General features: G+C 36.1%; 1 protein-coding gene across 4 annotated transcripts in view; it reads right to left on the bottom strand.

Moving 5' to 3' along the window:
• Window positions 1-21,673, bottom strand: part of SLC9A3 (solute carrier family 9 member A3) — a 58,234-nt gene that overhangs the window by 21,993 nt on the left and 14,568 nt on the right. For all 4 annotated transcript variants that reach the window (XM_050324491.1, XM_050324501.1, XM_050324477.1 and 1 more), the window contains exons 2-6: window positions 9,708-10,010; window positions 4,884-5,044; window positions 2,813-2,891; window positions 1,806-1,983; window positions 712-932 (exon numbers count right to left, since the gene is read on the bottom strand). In XM_050324491.1, coding sequence (XP_050180448.1) covers window positions 712-932; window positions 1,806-1,983; window positions 2,813-2,891; window positions 4,884-5,044; window positions 9,708-10,010 — 942 coding nt within the window. The remainder of the gene's footprint in view (window positions 1-711; window positions 933-1,805; window positions 1,984-2,812; window positions 2,892-4,883; window positions 5,045-9,707; window positions 10,011-21,673) is intronic.

Below are 21,673 nucleotides of genomic sequence, written 5' to 3'. Positions count from 1 at the left end.
CCGGTTTAATTTACTCCCAGGTGTAAGTACATACACCAAATCACTACATGTGTTATCCTCTACAAGTACTTCATTCTATGCCTTTTTTTGTGACTTTAGCAAAACTACAGTAGATCTACATATATAGCTGGGCAAGTCATTGCTGGTGTTTTGAAATGTTTGCAAACTTATATAACCCCAGTAAATTGACAGTAGGTAATCGCTACCTACCACAGACTTATTTGCTCAGTTTTTCATCAGTCCCTGAGAATTATTTCTTAAGCCAGAGAACCTGCAGTGTAATTATGTATGGTCTGGTATCACTGTGTGTCTAAACCTGAAGTAAACCATAAAATTAGCTTAAGACAATCTCTTTACTATCAAATTTGAATGAGCTGAAGGAACGATATGGCTGACAGGATTCACATTTTCACTGGGAGATTTTGCCAGTACCATGTACTGGGTCAATAAAGCCATGGAATGATTCATGTTAACTGCTGGGCTAGTCATATCCTCCTACATCATCAAAAATGAAATCCTGATATATTTTCGGCATATGACAAAGCTTACTGTAGAGATCTACTCTCCTAACCCAAACCAAACCATAAATTCAACTAAAAATAAATGTAATGTTTTAAAAGAAACAAGCCTAGAACTCCAAATTTTGTAGGGAGGGGGCTAAAGGATATGTGATTGCAATACAATGCAAGAACCGGAAAATTATGCCCTTACCAATAACTCTATATACTGAGATGAAGACCAGGGTCAAAAGAATAAAAGCTGTATTCCACATCCAGATATCTGGATCTACAGCTGAAATTCCCAGGAACATGAAGATAATAGTTTCTGCTCCGCTGGCCATCATTTTCATGGTATATCTTACAGTTGTAGAAGACTGTTCAGATATGTTAGCTTTGACATATTTCTGACAGCAAATGCCACAGAAGGTTATCCTAGAAAAAGAAGAAATTGTTCAGAAAATATCTGCTGCAACATTTAATATTATTTCCATCTGTCTGTCACATAGCGATATAAACCCACCATTACTTCCTAAGAAAAAATACACCCAGCAGCCATTGTGGAGTCCAGTCTAGGTAAAAACCATATCTCAAACATTCATGCTGAGGTAACCTCAAGAGGCCTGAAGGCAGCATTACATTAGATCACAACAGACCTCAATTCTCTTCGTATTACCACACTGCTTACATGCAAAATTTTAAATCTTGTTTAGAGTAGACATAAACTAGTGATCTCTTTGCGGAAAGACTTTTAGATCTTGAATGTACCTGCTGTATCATCTATAAACATGAAAAGCAAAACTGAGAAGAAAGGTATGCCAGGAGTCAATGGGTACTAAAAGAAGAGAGACCACAGGGGTACTCAAGCCGAAACAGGCAAAATTTAGGCAAACCTTAGCAGACCAGCCAAGTCAGAGGGAGCAGCAAATAATGACATTCACATAATGCCATTGAAAAATATTGCTTCAGTTACAAATTATAAGGAAAAATGTCAATACAAATGGACAACTGTTAAAACTGAAGCATTATTAATAACTAAGAGGAAAGAGTCATGTCTGTATTTTGCAAAAGAGTTCTCATGTTGCACAGCAGACTGTTGCACTGGAAAGCTTACATTCCTTTTCAAGGCTGAATGACAGTATTTTCAAACTGTAATCTACTGCAGTGTGAAGACAGTGGTATCCAGCATAAGCTTCAAGAGTGTCATATTTACAGCTGTCCTATACAATTTAGGTCTTCCTTGCAATGTTTTTAAAAACCACGTTCCCTTCTCAACCCCTTCACAGAGAGTAATAAAAAGAGACTTACGCCAGGATAGCTGAAAGAGACAGCATCTCTGCTGTGAGGTAGGACAGGTAGGAAATGATAAATACAAATCCAGGTTCAATGATTCTCACGTGCTTGGTGAAACGACTGACCAGTGAGAGCAGGAATGCAAAGAAAATGCCAACCAGTGTCCCTCCGAGGCTCACCACAAAGAATGACACTGAAAAGCAAAACCTAACACAGCTTAAACAGTAGAAATACAACGGACTGAAGTCATTTTCTTGCACAGGGGTAACAGCAAATGGCTAGTAAATAAGAGAAACTTTTGGAGGACATGTCTAAGTTTATTTCTAAAGTAAAACAACAGGAACTACTTCTGAGCACTTGGTATGTGAATGTACTATTATGTACAAAAAGAAGGTTACTTTCTGCTAAGCCTCACCATTTTAACTGTATTCAAAAGACATTACATTTAATTTGTACAATTTTTTCTCATGCTCTATAAACAAATGTATTTACAAGGGCATATTCTAGAATATGTCAAAGTCACTGTTAAAACATTTATTCATAAGATAATATAGTAAGTGCTTGCAATTGGAAATAGGGACTCTATTTTTAGGTAAATAAAATTTCTTGATAGTCACTGGCAAACGTTACTTGATGGCAATCAATGATAAGGAGTGAGAATGTCTATATGCAATCTCAACTTCTGTAGAATGCAAGGAGGGAGAGCATAGGCCAAAACTAAGGACACGTCATTAAATACAAAGAAAATGTCAAGTTTGGTGATCTTAACAAATGAATTCCACATCTGTTGAGTCTCTTCAAAAGAAAACAGATCTATCTGTTAAAGTTTTCCAAATATTCAGGAATATTTACCTACTTATTTTCTTAAGACATTTGTCTATGCCATACTAGTGTGGGAATATGAGTAATAATGAAAAGGGTTGAAGAATAGCAGTTACCATCAGCATAATAATAATATTTTGTTTAAAATACTACATATGTACATATATCACATATGAAATACAGAACTGAATTCTACGCACCTATTCCTTTGACACATTCAATCCCCGTCACATTCACTGCACCTATTGTAACAAAAGATTCAAACACGTTGTACAGGACCTGAAAAGAAAAGCAGACTAATTTAATAATTGCTCCTGAATTGAGCCTATTAAAATAATCTAATTATGGGCCTCAACATTATGAATTCTGAAACTGTGTGTGACTGAGGGAAATTCTGTGTGGAGGGAGAAGACTTTGCAGATCTGATATTTTTCAAAATGGAGAAAATGCAGTGGAGTAAGAAGAAACTCTTTTTTTTTAAAGAAAATACCACAATTTTTTATTTCTCATTTCAGTGTTTCCTATTGATAAGAAGGATTGTTACATGGAGACGTGTTTTCTAAGGCACTTCTCACTGTAAAATCCAGGTATTTGACAGATTTATTTAATCACCTGTATAAGATAAGTAAGATAATTATTAAGATGCTAATAATAAGAGACTAAAGTGAAATATATTGAACATACATAAGTTGAACATAAAAGAGAATAAACTGCAATAATTGTACAAACGCTTTTAAAATAATAAGCTTTTAAAATAATGAATAACCTTATTCATACCCCTGTCTAATGAGGTTTGGATGATCATCATTTTTGACATATGCCTGTTTAATCTGTTTTTAATTCCTCCAGTGACAAAGAACTTTACTATGGCTTTCTCAGCTTTCCTTGTTGCAACTAACCTTGATAATTCTTATCGTATTTACCCAGTCACAGTATACAGGTTACTTTGCTTTGTAACCATAGTCTTTTATATTTTCATGTTTAAAGAATGCCGTATCATCTACTTTCTTCTGTTCTTCACACTTTCCATTTTCAAGGTAAGAACTCTCCTTGTTTCAAATTTCCTCATAGGTTATGCTTTCTGACTCTTGATCATGCTTGCTCTTCTCTTCTAGATTTTCTTCAGTGAATCAAATTTTATTTGTAGAGTGAGTGTTCATGTTCATTTCACAGTAACAGAAACTCCTTTCCTTCTGAAAGCCAGTGCTATTGATACTTGAATTCATCAAAGGTTTTTTTTAATATTTGTTCCTGGCAATACCCCAAAACTACTAATGATATTGATATCCAAGGGCAATCAAGTTTCTCTGGAAGCCATTTTCAAATTCATGTGAACAGTTAGGCTGCTGCCAGTAACCTTGCAGTGCCTTGCTTCCTTGGTTGTTAAAAGTTAAGACACAGTCTACTGAGCGTCTTAGCCTCCTTTGGAGATAGGCAGGAGCAGGAATAGGAAATGATTCAAAAGTGAGTTGAAGCAGCATAGCAACTTGGTTGTACAGCACCTTTCTGCTTTGGGACTTTCTGGTCCCTGACCACTAACACTGCACTATAAAACTATCAACTATTTTATTGTGAGAAAAAATTTTATGAGAAAAGGTGTTTCAATCAAAATAAAAATATCAGTAGAAATTTGAGTTGCTTTAAGTCTATTAAAGTCTTTCTAAATAAAAAAAAAATTAATGTTTGAAAAAACAAACAAACAAACAAAAAACAAAACAAACCAGAAACTTTCTAAAATGTCACACAAGTTTTTCCAAATCAGATTTTTGTTATATATCTGTTTGATAAATATCTGATTGAAGTAAAACAGAGTGAGCAGGCATAAACACTTTGGCGAGTATTCTTTCTCACTGGTTGAGGTATGCATATAAATTATAGGCAAAACATAAATATGTAGAAAAGAATATGTGCATTAAAAAAACAACAGTAAAGAAAGGCTTAAAATCCCTGGAACTAATTTCATTGGGTCATGAAAACCCTACTTGAACAGCAAAGGCAAATAAAACCTACATCCCTGAAACTTCATTTGAAATGTCTAACCCAGGACTGTATATTTTTATGTCACTTACCAGCTCCAAATAGCTTTCCTGCTCAAACATCTAATCTTCACAATATAGTGTTCGTAAGTAAGACAGAAAACACCATAAGCTACACTACACTAGCCCATGATTAGATACACACGGATACTACAGTATTTCTTTTAGGGGGAAAACGCACTTCAGAAGAAACCCCCTAGAGTTTGGGTGACTTTGGGATGCATAGTTTACTTACCACAGTTACAGCATCATTCAGAAGCGATTCTCCAAAAACAATGATAAACAGAACTTCATTGACATGGACTTCTTCAAACACTGCCAGAACAGCTACAGGATCCACAGCAGCAATTAAGCTGCCAAAGAGGAGGAAGTCCAGCAGCCCAGACTTCAGTTCGCCTTCAAAAAGAAAGCAAACAAATTATAAGCAGAGTCAGCTCTGTATTATCTATAGTAATGACAGTAATGACAGTAATGACAGTAATATCTGTGATATTACAGATAATGTCAAATCCTTGAAAACAGGGATCCTAAGGTATCAGCTGGAAAGCATGGTGCAGACATTACTTAAAAAGTTCTGCACTGTGCCATCTTGTTTCCTGCAAGGTTTGTTGGATCCAGCATTGGCCCACGTGTATCAAAGTTGTTTCTGGGAGAAGGACAAGTACAGTCCTGTTCTTACAGCAAGGTACTCCCATATTTAAACTGAGTTTGTATCTGTGTACGGTATGGTTTGTCTAACTTGAGTAAATTATCACAGGGTAACTGAGAACTCACAGGATGTCAAGAGGACTGTACCAGTACTTCTGAAGTGAAAATTACAAAATAGTTCATGTCACAGGTCAAAAAGAGTTTCTACAGTGAGACTTAACTACACTCAGTGCAGTTGAACACCAGTTATGGCCTCCATATTCAAGTAGGCATTTATTGATAGGTGCAGTTAAGCCACTTGTTCCCAAATTAGGATTCATAAGGCCACTGCTAAATTTTCTGCAAGTGGACCATAAAAACAGATGAAGGACCAAAATGTACCTCAATGTGTTTGTGCTGTAGCCCCTTAGGAATTTTGGTAATGTTTTGGAACTACGAAATTCTGCCAACAGTGTAGCCAGGTATTTTTTTTAACCTTCTTTTAGGTATTAAGGTTATTTTGTTCAGTTATTCAAACAGACCGAGACAAACATCATTGTCATTTTAAAAGGAGCAGAAAAGGGAGAATCACAAAGATCTCTTTGCTCAGCTTCCTAAATATCTTGCAAAATTTTCCCTCTTCATGAAATCAAGAGTAGTATCCTCAAATCATTTTTTTCTGGGGAAAAGATTTCTGAAATAGTAAAGAACAGTAAAATTCCCTTTGTGTTCATTAATGGATGGAGGAAGAAACAAGGTTCATTAGGAGGTGATGGTGCCAAATTACATGAGGAAGAGCAAAGAAGGAACATGTAGAAAATTCATTCATTAGAACACAGTGCAGAGGCCCATGCCCAAAATTAATCTACAGTTGTATTAAGCATGATTTCTACAGGTAAAGAAGAAATTCATCTGATAAAATGGTTTGGAAGCATGAATCAGGCAATGAAAGTCAGTAACTATAGCCACAGCATCAATACTGCCTGTAAGGTACTTCCAGAACAACTTGGCCACTCCTCTAGAAAGAACTCTTATGAGGTAATTTTTCAAATTTCAAATTCAAAATGTTTTGTGCTTAGATCATAATTGAAAAAGAAACTAGATTCCAAATCTTTTTTATACAAAATGGTATGGGCATATTTACTCAAGGAAAGGATACTTCTATGGGCAGCCAGAAATACGATCAGACAACACCCTGTTACATGTGACAATGACCAATATATCTGGTGGAGCTGCAGACATATGTATTCTCTTAGCTGCTATCTGCAAAAAAAAAACCATTTCCAATGTTTTCCATACAGTGTATGGGAATCCTGGTAAGGTCCTGAAAACAGCAATTCATAGCTTGCACAGACGTATAACTACCTCATATTTTCAAAAATATAAATAGTCTTCTTCACTCTTGGACATATTGGGCTGTGAACAAGGACTGAATCTATTAATTTTAGTGTGAGAGTGAGGTTGAAGCAATGATCTTAAGTCTGTGCCAAAATTCTGAGAATAGCCTTGAACCTGAAACTAATTAATGGTTCTACCAAATGTTGTCCTTCTCTGGCATGCTTAAGGAAGGAACAAGTCCAATGACAATAACTATCAGAGATCAGGGTATAATAGAATGTAAGGTTTTAAAATAAATTGGCTCACTGAGATTGCTTATCTTTTTTATGTGTTACCAATTATAATCATTGGTACATTCTTTGAAGACTTGCAAAGCTAGTGAGCAAATATTTATGGGAGGATTAGGACACATCTGTAGTTCCTACAAAGCACTGTCAGGAGGCATGGAGTTTCTGAATCAGACTTTTACTTAGACTAATAACTCAAGTTATTTCCATATACATGATCATATACATGACCATATACATGACCAGCTCAGCAGAGGCTGGACTGACTAGCTGACAGCAGTGACACCTGAACAAGGTAAATTTGCTGGGCTCAATTTAAGACCTCTAGACACACTCAGCATGTTGCAGCAATGACCTAGATGGTACAGGAAAAACTGTTCTAAGCATTAGTCACAGCCACAATTATTCTACAATACTGCACATGTTAGTTCTCCAGAAAACTGGGAACAATTCAGCTCAATCAGCCAGAAAGATTTAGGATTAGATAATTCTTCCTATTACAGGAAAGCAGACTGATATAACTATTAGTTAACAGTTAAGGTGCTAATCTTTCCATTTCACTTCTAAAGGATTTCTTTTTCATTATCACCTTCTCTATTTTCCTACAAGGGTATTTAATGCAAACAAAGAGTTGCTTTTATGTTTGTTTGTGTAGGAAATCTAGGCAATCTAATTTCGATTATGCACCCTTATACTGATGGACAGTACTACAAGCCCATTGAATGGCAAAGTTGAAAGTCACTTTTTTTTAGTTCATCTTAGGCTGTAGTGGATTTACATTTCTACATTTTAATTATACTATTTTTAGCATTATTCACTTCAGTTGTAGAAAAAGTAGAATAGAAACAAAAATATGCCATAGAACTTCAACCAGAAGCTACTGTGGACTCTTCTGGAAAATGAGTAACTCAGTATTCTCCTAGCTTCATCGAGTAAGTAACAACAGCAAGGTTTTTCACAAAGTACGGTGCTTAGGTCTTCCTGACACCTTGGAGGTCAACACAATGTATTTAGTGGATTAGTAAGTATGTGTCATGTAGGTATTTTAAAGTCCTGCTCAGCTTTGCTGGAGAATGACACAGTTTGAAATCAGGGACAGACTCCTCTGGCCTTTTTCATAGCTGAAATTAGAACTCTAGTAGGTTATACTATGTCTTTGTGGCAAAGACAGTCCCCACAGTATACCAATTAATGCTCTTTCTAAACATTTGAATTCACCAGGCATGTCAGTTTATTGTTTGCCTTTGTTAACATCCCTTTATTTAGCTTGTAGAGCTTTAGCTGTGACCTGTGGTAAGGGCTGATTCTGCTGTTTAACTGTAAGCTCAGAGTTCTAGTAAACACTATCACTAAAATATTTGCATAATGGTGAAGCAGAATATGTAGACACCAAATCCAGCTTTTGCAGTTAGTTGAGAGATGTTTACTGATTGGGAGGAAAGGAAGAGATAGGTGAATTTTTCAATTAAAACAAAATTTTTTTGGAAAACACTTGACTTTTGCATTTCACATGTTATAAAGAGATCAATCCTTTTCCTTTAATGATTTGTATCAAAGTAATTATTGTTCATTATATTCCCCCAGAACACAGTGTTAAGAAAATTAATTTGGTGGTATTTTAAAAATTATTCAAAGCATCTTGGATATATAAATAAAGAAATCCTTTTCCAATCTGTTGCAATAGCAACATACTTCTGTCATACATTTTATTCCTGAAAACCTGATTTTATTTATAAATATGATATGGTAGAAGCAGTATAAAGAGTCAACAGTGTTTGTATCTGAGCTCTCACCTTTGTAACTTCTAAAGAAAAACTTGTTGCTTCCAAAATGCGAGTTATAGTAAGGTAAATATATGAAATGTAAGCAAAATTTATCATAGCTGTCTATATTCCAAACATCAGTTACATAACGTCTCAAAAGAACCAGTCTGTAAGGACTGAGCACTGCTGTTCTGTGCCTGTTCTATCAGCTCTTTGCCTTTTCATTGTAGCATAACTGAGACAGAGTACATCTTAGAATCACAGAATGGTTTGTGTCGGAAGGGACATCTTACTACCCTTCAGTCCATCTCCCCTGCCATGATGGGCAGGGACACCTTCCACTAGACCAGGTTGCTCAGAGCCCCATCCAACCTGGCCTTGAACACTTCTAGTATTCAAGAATCCACAGTTTCTTTGGGCAAAGCACAAGCAATAGGGAATCTTCACTTTTTGGATTTATGGTTTAGGAAACTGTGCACCCTTTCAAACCCCTTTGGACTGCTCTCATTAAAATGGCCTTTTTTTTTTTTTTTTTTGTAAGACGTCTGCTTTTAGAAAGACATCTGCTACCTCGTTCTGTAAATCTAAAATTTCTAACTCTTCAGTTACAATTTCCAGGCTCAGAAGAAAGAAAAAGAGATGTGGAAATGTGTTGCACATATATACCCACTCAGCAACCATTCCTTACTAAATATTAAAGCTGACTGAAGGAAGGCACTTCCATTTCACAGTAACTTTTGAAATGGAAAGAAACAAGCCTTTCAATGTATATTTCTGTCCAGATGTCCATTAGCAGAAAGAATCCTGAGCTTTATACTGAGAGTGTACACACACATTTAGAGTAGGACAGTATGAGAGACATGGATTCAAGTTGCTTTTGTGCTGTCTCCAGAGATGACTTCTCAGGTCATTCTTAACTTTGGTAAAGATATTACAAATTGCTTCTGTCAAAATTGAACTTTTCTGCTGGAAAGAGTTGTTAAGTTGTAAATCATCACCCATCTAACATTGGTATACAGTAGTGCCTTCACAGATCAAACTTACCCATTATTCCTGTCAGATAGACACCATAGAGAGATAAACCAGTTGTGGCAGCATTCCAAATTGTCCCAATGACAGCATACAAAAGGATTGTGCCAAGATTTCCAAAGAACAATCTATTTGGCATAAAATATCCAGCATCCAAAACAATGGGGGGCAGCAAATAGAAGAAAAATACAGTTGGTGTCAGGGTGAAGGAGGCAATGTGATCTGCTGCCAATACAATGCCACCAAGGATGACACCGAGGACAATCAGCAGAGCACTTTCTGGAACCACACGAGTGACTTTGTGGGACAAGTGGAAAACTGCAAAGAAAAAGGAAAAGAATGAGTCCAAAATTAAATGGAGAAACAACTTGAGCAATGCCTGTTTCTAGCCAGCAGTTTTGACTTCACACAAACTTCTTGCTTTCATTGTTCTTAGACCCAAAAGCATGCATGAAATGCATGAGATAAAGATGCTGTTAAAAGCCACTTACAGAATAAAATAAAGGTTGATCTTCAGATTTTATGCAGCATATTTTAACTTACATGAAAACAATATTCATTAACATTTATTATCCTTTATTGGGTTATCTTCTCCATAAAGATCTCTTTAGAGAGAGATGGTGTTCTATGTAAAGCAGTAAGCACAAGACTGAAAAGAAACTGTGTAAGTGCTGGAAATATATGACTTTATGGTTTATTTTTATACCTAAAAATACACATCTGACCTAAATAATTGTCTTTAAAATGATCAGCGTGCTAACAGACATACTGAAAGATGGGAGAAGAATGCTGAAAGACGAACAAATTTCAAGACAAGTCCTTTTAGATTTATAAAGACTACTCTGATAATGTAGCCTGCAGCAGGAGCAGAATGAAGCTCATATCATGGGAAGTCCCTTTTGAGTCTTTTCCTCAAAACCTCTGTAATACAGATTTCAGTTAATTCAGAGGCTTTCTGAGGGAATGGAAGATTTAGTGGTGCCTTCAAATATAGATATATTCATGCAAAATGGTTCTGCAACAGGCTACTTTCTTTTGTATAAAGTGCCATAAAATCTGTGTGTTACAGTAACATGTCAAATTTGTTAATAAAGACTACAGTATCAGTCTATGGTATCTGTCACAGAAAAACATGTAATGTTATGGTGTGGTAAAACTATTAATATAGCAAATAATCAGAGGGAGGGAATATTACTGAGTGTCATAAGTGAATTTAAAGAGACAGAAAGTCAGCACAACCAGACAGTAAAAACAGACTGTTCAAGGTGACAGAAACACAACCAAGACTGCAAATACATGTAGCAACGTATATTTAAAGTGCACTTGTTAGGTGTCAGATAGAAGAAAAAATAAAGCAGAAAGAACAGAGAGAAGTCAACTCTACAAAAACAGATGGAATATGAAATAGGAGGAAGTGGCAGAAGTGTTTGATAATAAGGAAACACAGATTAGATTTAACTGACTTTCTTGGGATTTCTGTGCAGTTGTTCTTCAGTTTATCTTAAGTAATGATGTGTCCCAGGTGATCTGAACCCTGAACCCACTTTGTGATACTGACCCACTAAATGCGACTTCACTTACATAGCTTTGTGTTGAAAATGTGAGTTTCACTTTAGTGAACTTTCTCCTAGTTTGAACATCAGCTTTGTTGAAGCTGTTACAATGCTAATGCAATTTACCTCAAAACTGGTTTGGATAAGAACCCATCACTAAGATTTCCAAACTCTTAGCTATAGTGGGAGAATCTTTCCCATGATCATGCAGAGATCTTAGACCAGGTTACTTTACTGAAAGACCATTGTTTTTCTTCCCACCCAAGTATTTGTCCGAGTCAAACATTTACCAGTTAAAACCTTTAGGTTTTAAGGGCCCCATTCCTAAACTGTCTGCTTTCGTCTTGGCTGCATCTCTACAGTCAATGTTAGATGCATCATTCATCATTATAACAACCCCACAATAACGTGGTTAATGCAAGCTGTATAACCTCCCTGTTCTCATCACAATAGAAAACATGAAAGGAAAAATTATAACAGCCTGCCTACACCAACAGTGAGCATGAATGTAGATGCTCCTGAGTGTTCATAGACAAGACTTGAAAATGATGCCATGTTAGAACACAGCTAAAAAGTGGGATTAATACAATAGCAATCAGTCATGAAAACAAACTGCATTCAGTGAAGCTGACTAAACCATGCCAGTTTTCTATATCAGCTGTGCCATGTAATCAAGAGATGAATAACACTTCACAGAAACAAAGACTGTGGGTTTTCTCAGTTCATCTCTTCTCTTTGGCATAAAATCCATTGGGCTTACATTAAGAAATAAAAAAAAAAAAAAAAAGAGAGAAGACATGAAATAAAGAAAAATAAACTGGCTACTATTGCATGTGTATAAATTGCAGCATTTAAGTTCTCAAAAATCTTTCCTACTAGCCATTCTTGATTCCTTGAGTTTTCAGTCAGTGAATTATCAACTAATTTATCACCTCACAGAATAGGGATTATCTCCTTATCCCTGAAAATGAATGTTGCTGAGCTAGTCTTACTAGCCAAAGTCTGTTTTTCCTACTCTCATGTTAGCAGATAAGCCATGACTACAAGATGTTAAAGTTAAAAATTTATAATAAACTTGTGAAGACTTTTTAGAACTAGGCATTGGGGGGAGGGGGGGGGAATCATGTCCAGCTAAAAATTTATATTCTGCAGAACTCTCCCCTTTACAACCAAAACCAGTTTTGAGTGCTGGGAAGCCAATCTGATTTTGGTTATAACATTGTCTTCACCTATAAATCGCATGTTCCCACAGAATCAGCTCTATCATATCTGTCTGTGTTCTCTTTAACTCAAATTGACTGATTATCTGTACCAGATTTTAATACTATCAGCAATAAATTCTTCCACTCTGTTAGTTTAGGGACGCAGGCCATGGACAGGAAAGTTATTGCATAAATGAGCCTCTAGAGAAGCTTCTTTTCATTACTGCATCTGGCCCAAGCAAGATCTGAAAACTAGACTCTCTTTGGTTTAAGTTAACTGTCTAGCTAACTCTTCAGGCAGATAGCATGCAATATGATTAGTAGAAACTTGCCTATAAACATAGAAATATATAAAAGGAAAATACCACACTAGATAAAATTAAATAAAATAGCTTTAGACTAAGATGCACCTGAAACTTATATTGATGTTTGAGTTCATATTTGCACTTACAATAATTGATAGGGTTTTTTGGCTATGTGCATTAAATATACTTAATCAAGATTGTGCCTTATGAGTAGTTATTACATGTATGAAAATTGATAGAGATTAATTTCAAATTCACTCCTTGATGTTTTTTTTACAATTCATTATCCTGAAGAGATGTTGCAAACTCACCTAATGATAGTACTTTCATTCTGTGAACTTTGCCTTTACTTGCCTAGAAGAGATCAAGAAATAGTCCCACCAAACGAAGTATGTCAAAGTAGAACTGGAAACTTTGATTACATCTAAATGTATAGCATGACTAGGTATTTCACCTGACTGAAGGGTTAAATATGATCCAACACAGTTTGAAAACTCCTACTGGACAAGGAGTTTTGTTTGATTCTGTTATGAAAGAAATTACAAATACCAGGAAGGATAGTATACAGTGCTGCTCAAATAAATTACTCTGTAAGGAACTAAGAGATAATATTAAGTCTATTTTCACTGCTGTTAATAAGGAAAAGTACATTAATATGTTTTAATGAGGAAAGGGTAAAGAAACAAATATTGTAACCAGTCCATGGTGTAAGAGAACAGTGCATAGGACAATTTTGTAATCTATAAATTTCAACATTTACCATTTTAACATTTACCATTTAAAATTCACTTACATAAGTCTAGACACGGTATTAATGAAAAAGTTAAACATGCCTTCCATCCAGTACATGCTGAACCTGGTTTGAAAGTGGGTTGGAGTGGCTAGTGGGTAAACTGTGTTTAAATTCAGGCTGAGCATTGCTTAATTAGAAGACTTCTACAAAATTAAGAAACAATTGCGAGGTATAAACATTTTGTGATTTTATTTTCAGATGCTTGCTTTGAGATCTACAAAAAGGGACTATGGCATTTAACCTACCTGATGAGAAAGACCAAACAAATCAGCAATCTATGATTTCATGACTGGAACCAGTTTCTTTTGAGTCAAAGAATGAAACATACTTTAAGAATTAAGCTGGATTTTATGGTCTTTTGAAAAATGCCGTATTTAGTAACTTAGATAAAATTCTTCACTGGAATTTACAGCATTCAGTGAATTCTATTCCTTTCTAAGGCTATCTGAGACTCTTCTGTAAAATATGATTCAACAAAATAAGATTTTTCTCAGTTACTCAATGAAATGAAGACAGAAAGACTGGTTAAATAGCAAGGAAAATGAATTTTAAAATAATAAAGAAAAGATATTGTAAAATTCATTAACAAGTAATGTAATATCTGTAGACAAAGAAAATTTTCTGAAGTAGAATTTTCACAAATTTCTTTCCAAATTATCTCTAACAAACCTATTTGTGGTTAAAACTGATTTTTACTTATTGAATGGAACGTTTTAATGCCTTCGTTCTAGAGGGGTTTTTTTGCTTTGCTTCCAGCTGAAATGAACAATTCAAGGTATATTTATCACCTTTTGAAAATACAGCACTATAAAAATGAAAATCTGAAACTACATGTTTAAAATGCTGCTAAATTTCAAGATTTATGCAGTCATTTCAACACTATTTCAAGTGAGGAGCCCCTGGTGGTCTAGTGGTAAAGGCGCCGCCCTCTCACCGCGGAGACCCGTGTTCGATTCCTGGTCAGGGCCACTCCTGGGCAGGTGGGGCTCGTTAGCCCTTAAAGGCAACCCACCTACGTCCTAAGGACCTCGCTGCCACCGTCCAAGCTCGCTTGGCCTCGGCAGATGAACCTTAGGATTAAAGGGTGGGCTCAGTTCCGCGCACACTGTGTCTCACCTAAAAAATCCAATGCGCAGGCTGGAAGGTGGAAAGACCTTCCCCGTATCTTCGCTCGCGAAGACTGGCCATTATTATCTTTATTTCAAGTGAAAAATTATATTTACATTAACATTGACAGTGTAAAATCAAGGCCCTGAAAACACAATTTTTTTTTTTTCAGCTAATATCACTGTTCCAATCCATCACAAAACCTACTGCACATTCACAGTACACAATATGTCACTCAGAAAAATCAGGAACTGACTTACAGTAATGACGGTAATTCTCTACTGAGGTTTCTTTTCCAAGTATCTTTGGATAAAATCCAAGGACTCATGAAATAATTGAGAAAATTAAAAGATTCTCAGCCTTATAATTTCCATAGTTTCCATGAAAGCATATATATGAATTTGCAAACATTTCTAAGCTCTTCTTATCACTGCTAGTGGGAGGTGTGTAGTCTACCATATGTATTTTTGTTAGTGGGTCAAATATCCACTGACAGTATGCAATTATTCTGTTTTCCAGGTTTGACTTCTCATTTTCATATATAAAGTTGAAGTTATTGTACTAAATTAAGCCATGAGTGCTTTAAATTTGAGATCCAAGACTTGATTCTCCGTAACTGGTGAAAACCCTTCCACTGACCAAAGTGAGAGCAAAGTGCTGCAAAATCCTTTGTGATTCTATACTTTTCAGATATACAATTAACAGTATCTCCAAGGCAGTATATAACCAGATTTTTGTAACAGCACAACATAGAAACCTCTTAATAGAAGACATGATAAGTTCCACAGAAGAATATTCTGCCCAAAGGGAACTCTTTCTTCTAAACATCTTCCAGCAGTTGGACTCTGACTGGCAAGCATGAAACTTTTGTTTCTTATCTTATCTGCCTGTTCATGTTCTCCTTAGCATTATAATGAGGGAATTCCATTCAAAAACTGTTTAGCTCTACCCTTTCTGCAACTTTTTCAGTGGTGTCTTCTGCAGATATATGTTATTATTAAAAGAAAAAAAAAATCCAAGATCATACATTGCAAAAAGTCTGTTTCATCTTGCTTGTATAATAGTTCAAAGTATATGAATAGGTCAGTTTGTAACCTAAGTTGTAACAGCTGTAATCAGCTGTAGCTGGACATTAAAGCAGTTCAAAAGACTCTGGAAAGTCCCAGTCCATTCCTATTGTATGGGTTTACCTGATTAAAGAATGGGCACATCCTCTAAAATACAACACAGAGCACGTATTTTCAAGACGGGATCATTTTGCTTCCACCATCCCTAGAAGGCATGCATGCCTGGACACTCTCTTGCTCCATAGCTCCATGATATCACTTTAAGATCAAATTTCTCCAGAAGTTTTGCAGATAAGTGTAATCTCTACCTACTCCAGTCTTTACTAAGGGAAAGTTTTTGATACAATTTCCTGTTTAATGAAGTTTGACCTATTTTTATTTCTCTTATCTTTTGTTATGGCTCCCTTCTCAACCGTCATGCCCACCTACTAGTCCTCTAATAAACTTCCTGGACTTGCTATCCTTGATTTCTTTATACTCTTATGTCTTTCATTTTCTACTTTATCCTTGTAACTTTTGTTATTTTCACATGAGGCACCAGTTTTTCATCTTTGTGCATTGACCTCAGTTGTACTGGATCTCTTTTTAAAGATATCTTTCATGACCTGACTTCCTAAGTTTTGTACATTACCAAACACCACGTTTCTTGCCTGCATAGCCGTAGGCATACCTTTCAACTAATAACAGTTGCTTATGTAGCCTGCACAGAGTATCTAGGAATTTTAATTAGGACCATAAGTACTAGAAGAGCTATTTGGCTGTGTAGCCAGGCTTTCATTATCCCACCACCATTATTTAATGATCCTCATTTCAGAAGATTTTTGCTCCAGCTAAGTCTATGTGAAGGCACACCACCAGCCCTCATCGCAGAGTTAGGAACTTCATTCTAAATTCTAGCCTGAGCTTGTTCACAGCTCTTTTATATCCGTTTTCCTTTGTGAGAGTGATATCAACTTTTTTAAGTAGCTGTTTTCCCCTACTGTTAATTTGTTCATTTCCTATAATATAAGCACAGAGAAAAACATACTGTCTTTATTTGCTTGTGTTAAACTAAACCACTTATTTTCAGTCTTCAGTTCTCTATTTCAATCTGAGTTAACTTTTGCAGACTCAGAGCCATCAGAAATATAGACTACATTCTGCATGAGTCATAGTAGAAGCAGGTCCAACAGCATTAATAATTTCCTATCACAATCTATAGTTCAGCTACATCCTGGATTCATTATCACATTGGTGACTCATAGTCACTGTGTATTCACTTTGTACAGATGTGCACGTCTCTTCTCATTCACAACCTCATGCCAATTCCTGTCATTGGCCCCTGAGTGAAACTGCCCACGGTATTACTGACTTTCATCCCTTCCCTAATCCTCAAGTTGATATGTTTTTGTTTGTAAAATAGCCAGACCTACATGAATACTGGTAATGCTTACAAAAATGTGTCATCAAAAACCTTCAGCAAGATGCCCCACCTCTTTGTGCAGTGATAAATTAAAAAAAAAAGAGCAAAACGAAAACCCTGCATAAGATCAGTCCAAAAGCTAAATTCTAGTGACTTCCTATGACTGAATAATAATCTTCTTACGGTTTCATACTTTTATCTCATCCTTTCCTTACCCACCCAGAAACTATTTTGCCCTCCGTCTTATTAGTGGATGAACTTAGGCCTAAACTAAGGAAAAAAAAATCTTCTATTGTGTCCTAAGAGGGACTCAGTTGAAGCAAGGATTCAAAGCATTAGGGAAACTGCATTTCTAGTCTGTCCAGGAAGTGTTTGAGCAGACTCGTCATAACTGAAGCTGATCATTATTACCTATATTTGCCTTTCTAATCTTTATCAACAAAGTGTGCTCATGGTTTTTCTTTCCTGGTCAGGAGACTAATAGCATATTTTATAGTCCTTTAGAGTCTGTTCTGTGGACCTTGCAACAACAGTATTCTGCAAGAACTGTGAATTGATGTTGCCATTTTGAATTGTTTATATACAAGTGGTAAAAAAACCCTAACACAAGAGTTTTTATGAATTTCTTGTAATCAGTATTACTTAGGCAAATCCAAAATTATTTTATGAATCAGTACCTTATACTTTTACCAAATCTAGCAAAAAATGAGAGATTTATTGAAAAAAACTTGGAGTTATTTTACATCTGAAGAAACTCAGTAGTATAATATACATGTATTGTGTAACAAGCTATAAAAACCATTTCTGGTATTGGATCCTGGGTACTGTCTTAAAATACACTACATGAATATGACTATTAATACTATTTATACTTAGTCTTGGACATATTTTTCATAAGCAAGGTACAAAAGCCCTTCATGTTTAACTTGTTTAGATGAACTGGTTTGAGTTTGGTTTAATCCAGCTCAAGAAAGCTTGCTTTATTTGTCACATATGTAATGACCACCATTTACAAAGCATACAGCATTGTAATGAGCTCATTAAGCAGGAGGTTTTAGGTCGCTGTTCTTTGGAGGCGAACGATTAACAAAATATGTTAGCAATTAAAAATGCAACCAACATACAGGTCAATGTTCTCAGCTGATAGGTCGTAACATAATAATATGGCCTGAAGTCAAATTCAAAGAAGTGTGTGAGTAAGCAACTATTACCGCTATAAGCACTTAGAACATAATGAAGTTTAAACAGTCAGGTACAGTTTATCATAATTATGCCAAATAGTTCTTTTTTGAAGGAGCAGTCCCACTGCAGTGCAAGTGTGGTAGCATTTGGCCCTTATGGAACTGAACGGCACTGAAAGAAAAATGGGAACAGTCAAAAATAATATTTCAAAATGAGAGCAAAGTACACATTAGAAACACCTTGAAGTATAGTAGAGGATATAAAGCAGGACAGCAAAAGATTCTTAAAACTGCTTCGCTCCCTATCCAAAGGTATTAAAATTAAGTCTGAAAGACAATCTTCTTGCTCAAGTTAATATTCCTCACAGACTGAACTCAGTTAAGGGTTACTATGAATTTTCTGTGTTTAGGATGCTGTCAGTGCATGATATTCCATACTGAATACAAATATAAAGAAGCACAGTTCAAGATGTTACATACTAGAACCACTCTATATACAAAAGAATAAAAACAGCATGTTTCTGTCATAACCTCTTCCAATTGCATGTTAAAGAGTCAACAATAACTGTAAGCAGACTTAGTGCTTATTTTCTGATCATTAAGGTAGTTACGACAAAAATTATTGTCTGAGGTGTAAAAATCCAGCTGATATTACAGTATAAAGTGAAAAGGCATTTAGGAGCATGAAAACAAGGTAGAATTTACTTTCTATTAATGGTCTATATTGCAACGGCTCCAGTTTTAAAACTGTCTTCAAAATTCACTGAAATTCACTGATGCATAGTGAAAGCAATCTTTTTATTTCAAAATACTAAACTTTCTTCCTCTAACATGAGTCAAATAAAGAAATGAGTTAACTGATTTCTCACTATGAATTTTAGATTTTTTTTTTCTTTTAACCTTCATTTTAATATGATAAATTAATTGAAATAAAGGTCTCCCTTTGGGAATATTTTGGCATTTGCTAATACAGATAAAAAACTGCAAAGAAATGGGGTACTAGTAATATAGAAACAGTTGTTCTGGTGTCATGATAAACTGTGTAAGGAATTACCAAAGTCTGAACATTAAACAGAACCAGTTCTTCTCCCTGATTCATGTTTACTGTACAAAGAAGGAAAAGAAGATGATGAAGAAATAATTCAGTGAATACCAATACGGTATTCTGAATATGACCCTATACTACAGGGATTTCCTCTTCTTCCCCTGTACTGCTTCTAGCAAGGCACTGAATTGTTCCTGTTAAGAAGGGCAAGACGGACATAATTAAAGCCTAAGGGCTAAAGGGAATAGCTATGAAGGCTGCTCCAAGTCATGGCATAGGAAAGTACCTTTTTTTTCAAGCACTGGCAACATTCCTGTCCCCTTCATTCCACCCTGGCAAGATTTTACTTCATACAACTGCAATAGCATGGAATTACAGTGGAAGTATTCCTGAATACTGCAGTAAAATAAGTAAGCATTAGGGTATTCAAATTTAGTAGTGATGCCTGCAGACCCAAAAAAAACCTCAAAAAGAACGCCCCCAAAAAACAAAACAAACAAAAAACAAACAAAAAGCACACAAACAAACAAAAACAAACCCACAAATATCAAGTAGTTCTTGCTTAAAACTGCAAAACCCTTAATTTTAGAGAACTAACAACATATGTCTGGCTGGTTTCTACTGAAAGTAAATACTATTGTGCACCCTGAAAAGCTTCAAAGTTCTTCCACAGTCTTATGTGGGGGGAGAGTCTCATGTTAGAGGAGTCTCCAGCAGCTTGATACGAAAAGAGTTTAATGATGGATTACAACTCTTGTATGTAATTCAGAAACTCAAGTATGTTGTTTACATTTGCTAGGAATTTGGTCATCTCAGATTTTCCAGATAAGATGTTTTTAAACACTTTTAAGCAAAACACTCACTCTTGACATAAGGTATCCAGAATGATGACAGAGAAAAGTCTTTTCCCAGTCTCAGCATGACCCAACTATGTGTCCTTGCAGATCAGAAAGCCAACCACATCCCGGGCTGCATCATAAGAAGAGTGGCCAGAAGGTCACTGGAAGGTGATTCTGGCCCTCTACTCTGTTCTAGTGAGACTCTACCTGGATGCAGCATCTGGGTCTGGAGTCCCCATCAGAAAAAAAACATTGATCTGCTGGAGCAGGTCCAGAGGAGGACCACCAAGTTGATCACAGGGGCGGAGCACCTCTCCTATGAAGGCAGGCTGAGACAGTTGGGGCTGCTCAGTCTGGAAAAGAGGCAGCTTCGGGGAGACCTTATAGTGTCTTCTAGTACCTAAAGGGGGACTACAAAAAAGGCTAGAAAGGGACTTTTCAGATGGGCATGTAGTGACAGGATAAGGGGGAATGGCCTTAAGTTGAAGTAGAGTAGGTTTATATTAGATATTAGGAAGAAATTCTTTGCTATAAGTGTGGTAAGGCACTGAAACAGGTTGTCACTGAAACAGGAGTTTGTGGACTCCCCATCTCTAGAGGTGTTCAAGCTGGATGGGGCCATGGGTAACTGGGTCTAGTGGAAAATGTGCCTGCTCATGGTAGGGATGTTGGAAGTAGATGGTCTCTAAGGCCCCTTCTAACCAAACCATTCTGTGATTCGATGATTCTCTTAATTTTTATAGGCCTGTGGAAGTTCTTCAGTGAATGATTCCAAAGTCAGAAAATGTCCTTGTCACTCACCTGTTTCTCCCTATACAATTTCCTTTGTGGAGTTTCAGGTAATGACAGAATAGCTCTTTTAACATCACTAGTGATAATCAGAAACAATATAGTAAGGAACTGGGCAAGGGGATATGTGGGAAAGAAAGAGGCAACGATTCTCACATTACTATACTCTGTCTATTAAGAAAGCACCATTTTCACCTATCAAGCCTGTGAGTTTCTGGCTTAGGCAACAGAGAACAGAAGACATCACATGCTTTGCTACTGAATGCACTCATTCCTGCCCGTAAGAAAGTAAATATGCTCAGAAATCCAGGTACATGATTTATTTTCCCTTGGATTTAAGAAGAGCAAGATGGACCTTAGTTTATATCACTCTAATTTTTTCCTGCAAGAGGCTCTGAGATACTGCTATCATTCATTGTGCTTTAATGTGGCTTTTGATTTTTGTCCTTACAACTTCTCTGATTAAGTAATATGTTAACTCTCATACCTTCATTATCTCATTTGAGAGGTGAAGTACATGATAGTAACAGCAGGAAGAACCATAGTTTAATTAGTGTCCTTATACTGCAAAATGTAGTACACTGAAACTAGTTTTTGAAATGGAGAAGGAAGGTGGTAAGACAGCTGTTTTTTCACTAATGCCTTTGCGTTTTGTAGTGCATACTTGGGCAAAATGAGAAGGGTTAGCATGCAAAAGG

Source organism: Myiozetetes cayanensis, unplaced genomic scaffold (assembly GCF_022539395.1).
Source record: "Myiozetetes cayanensis isolate MyiCay16 unplaced genomic scaffold, myiCay2020 scf1, whole genome shotgun sequence".
Taxonomy (NCBI): Eukaryota; Metazoa; Chordata; class Aves; order Passeriformes; family Tyrannidae; genus Myiozetetes; species Myiozetetes cayanensis.
Note: the sequence above shows the minus strand (reverse complement) of the source record. Positions and strands in the feature narration are given on the sequence as shown.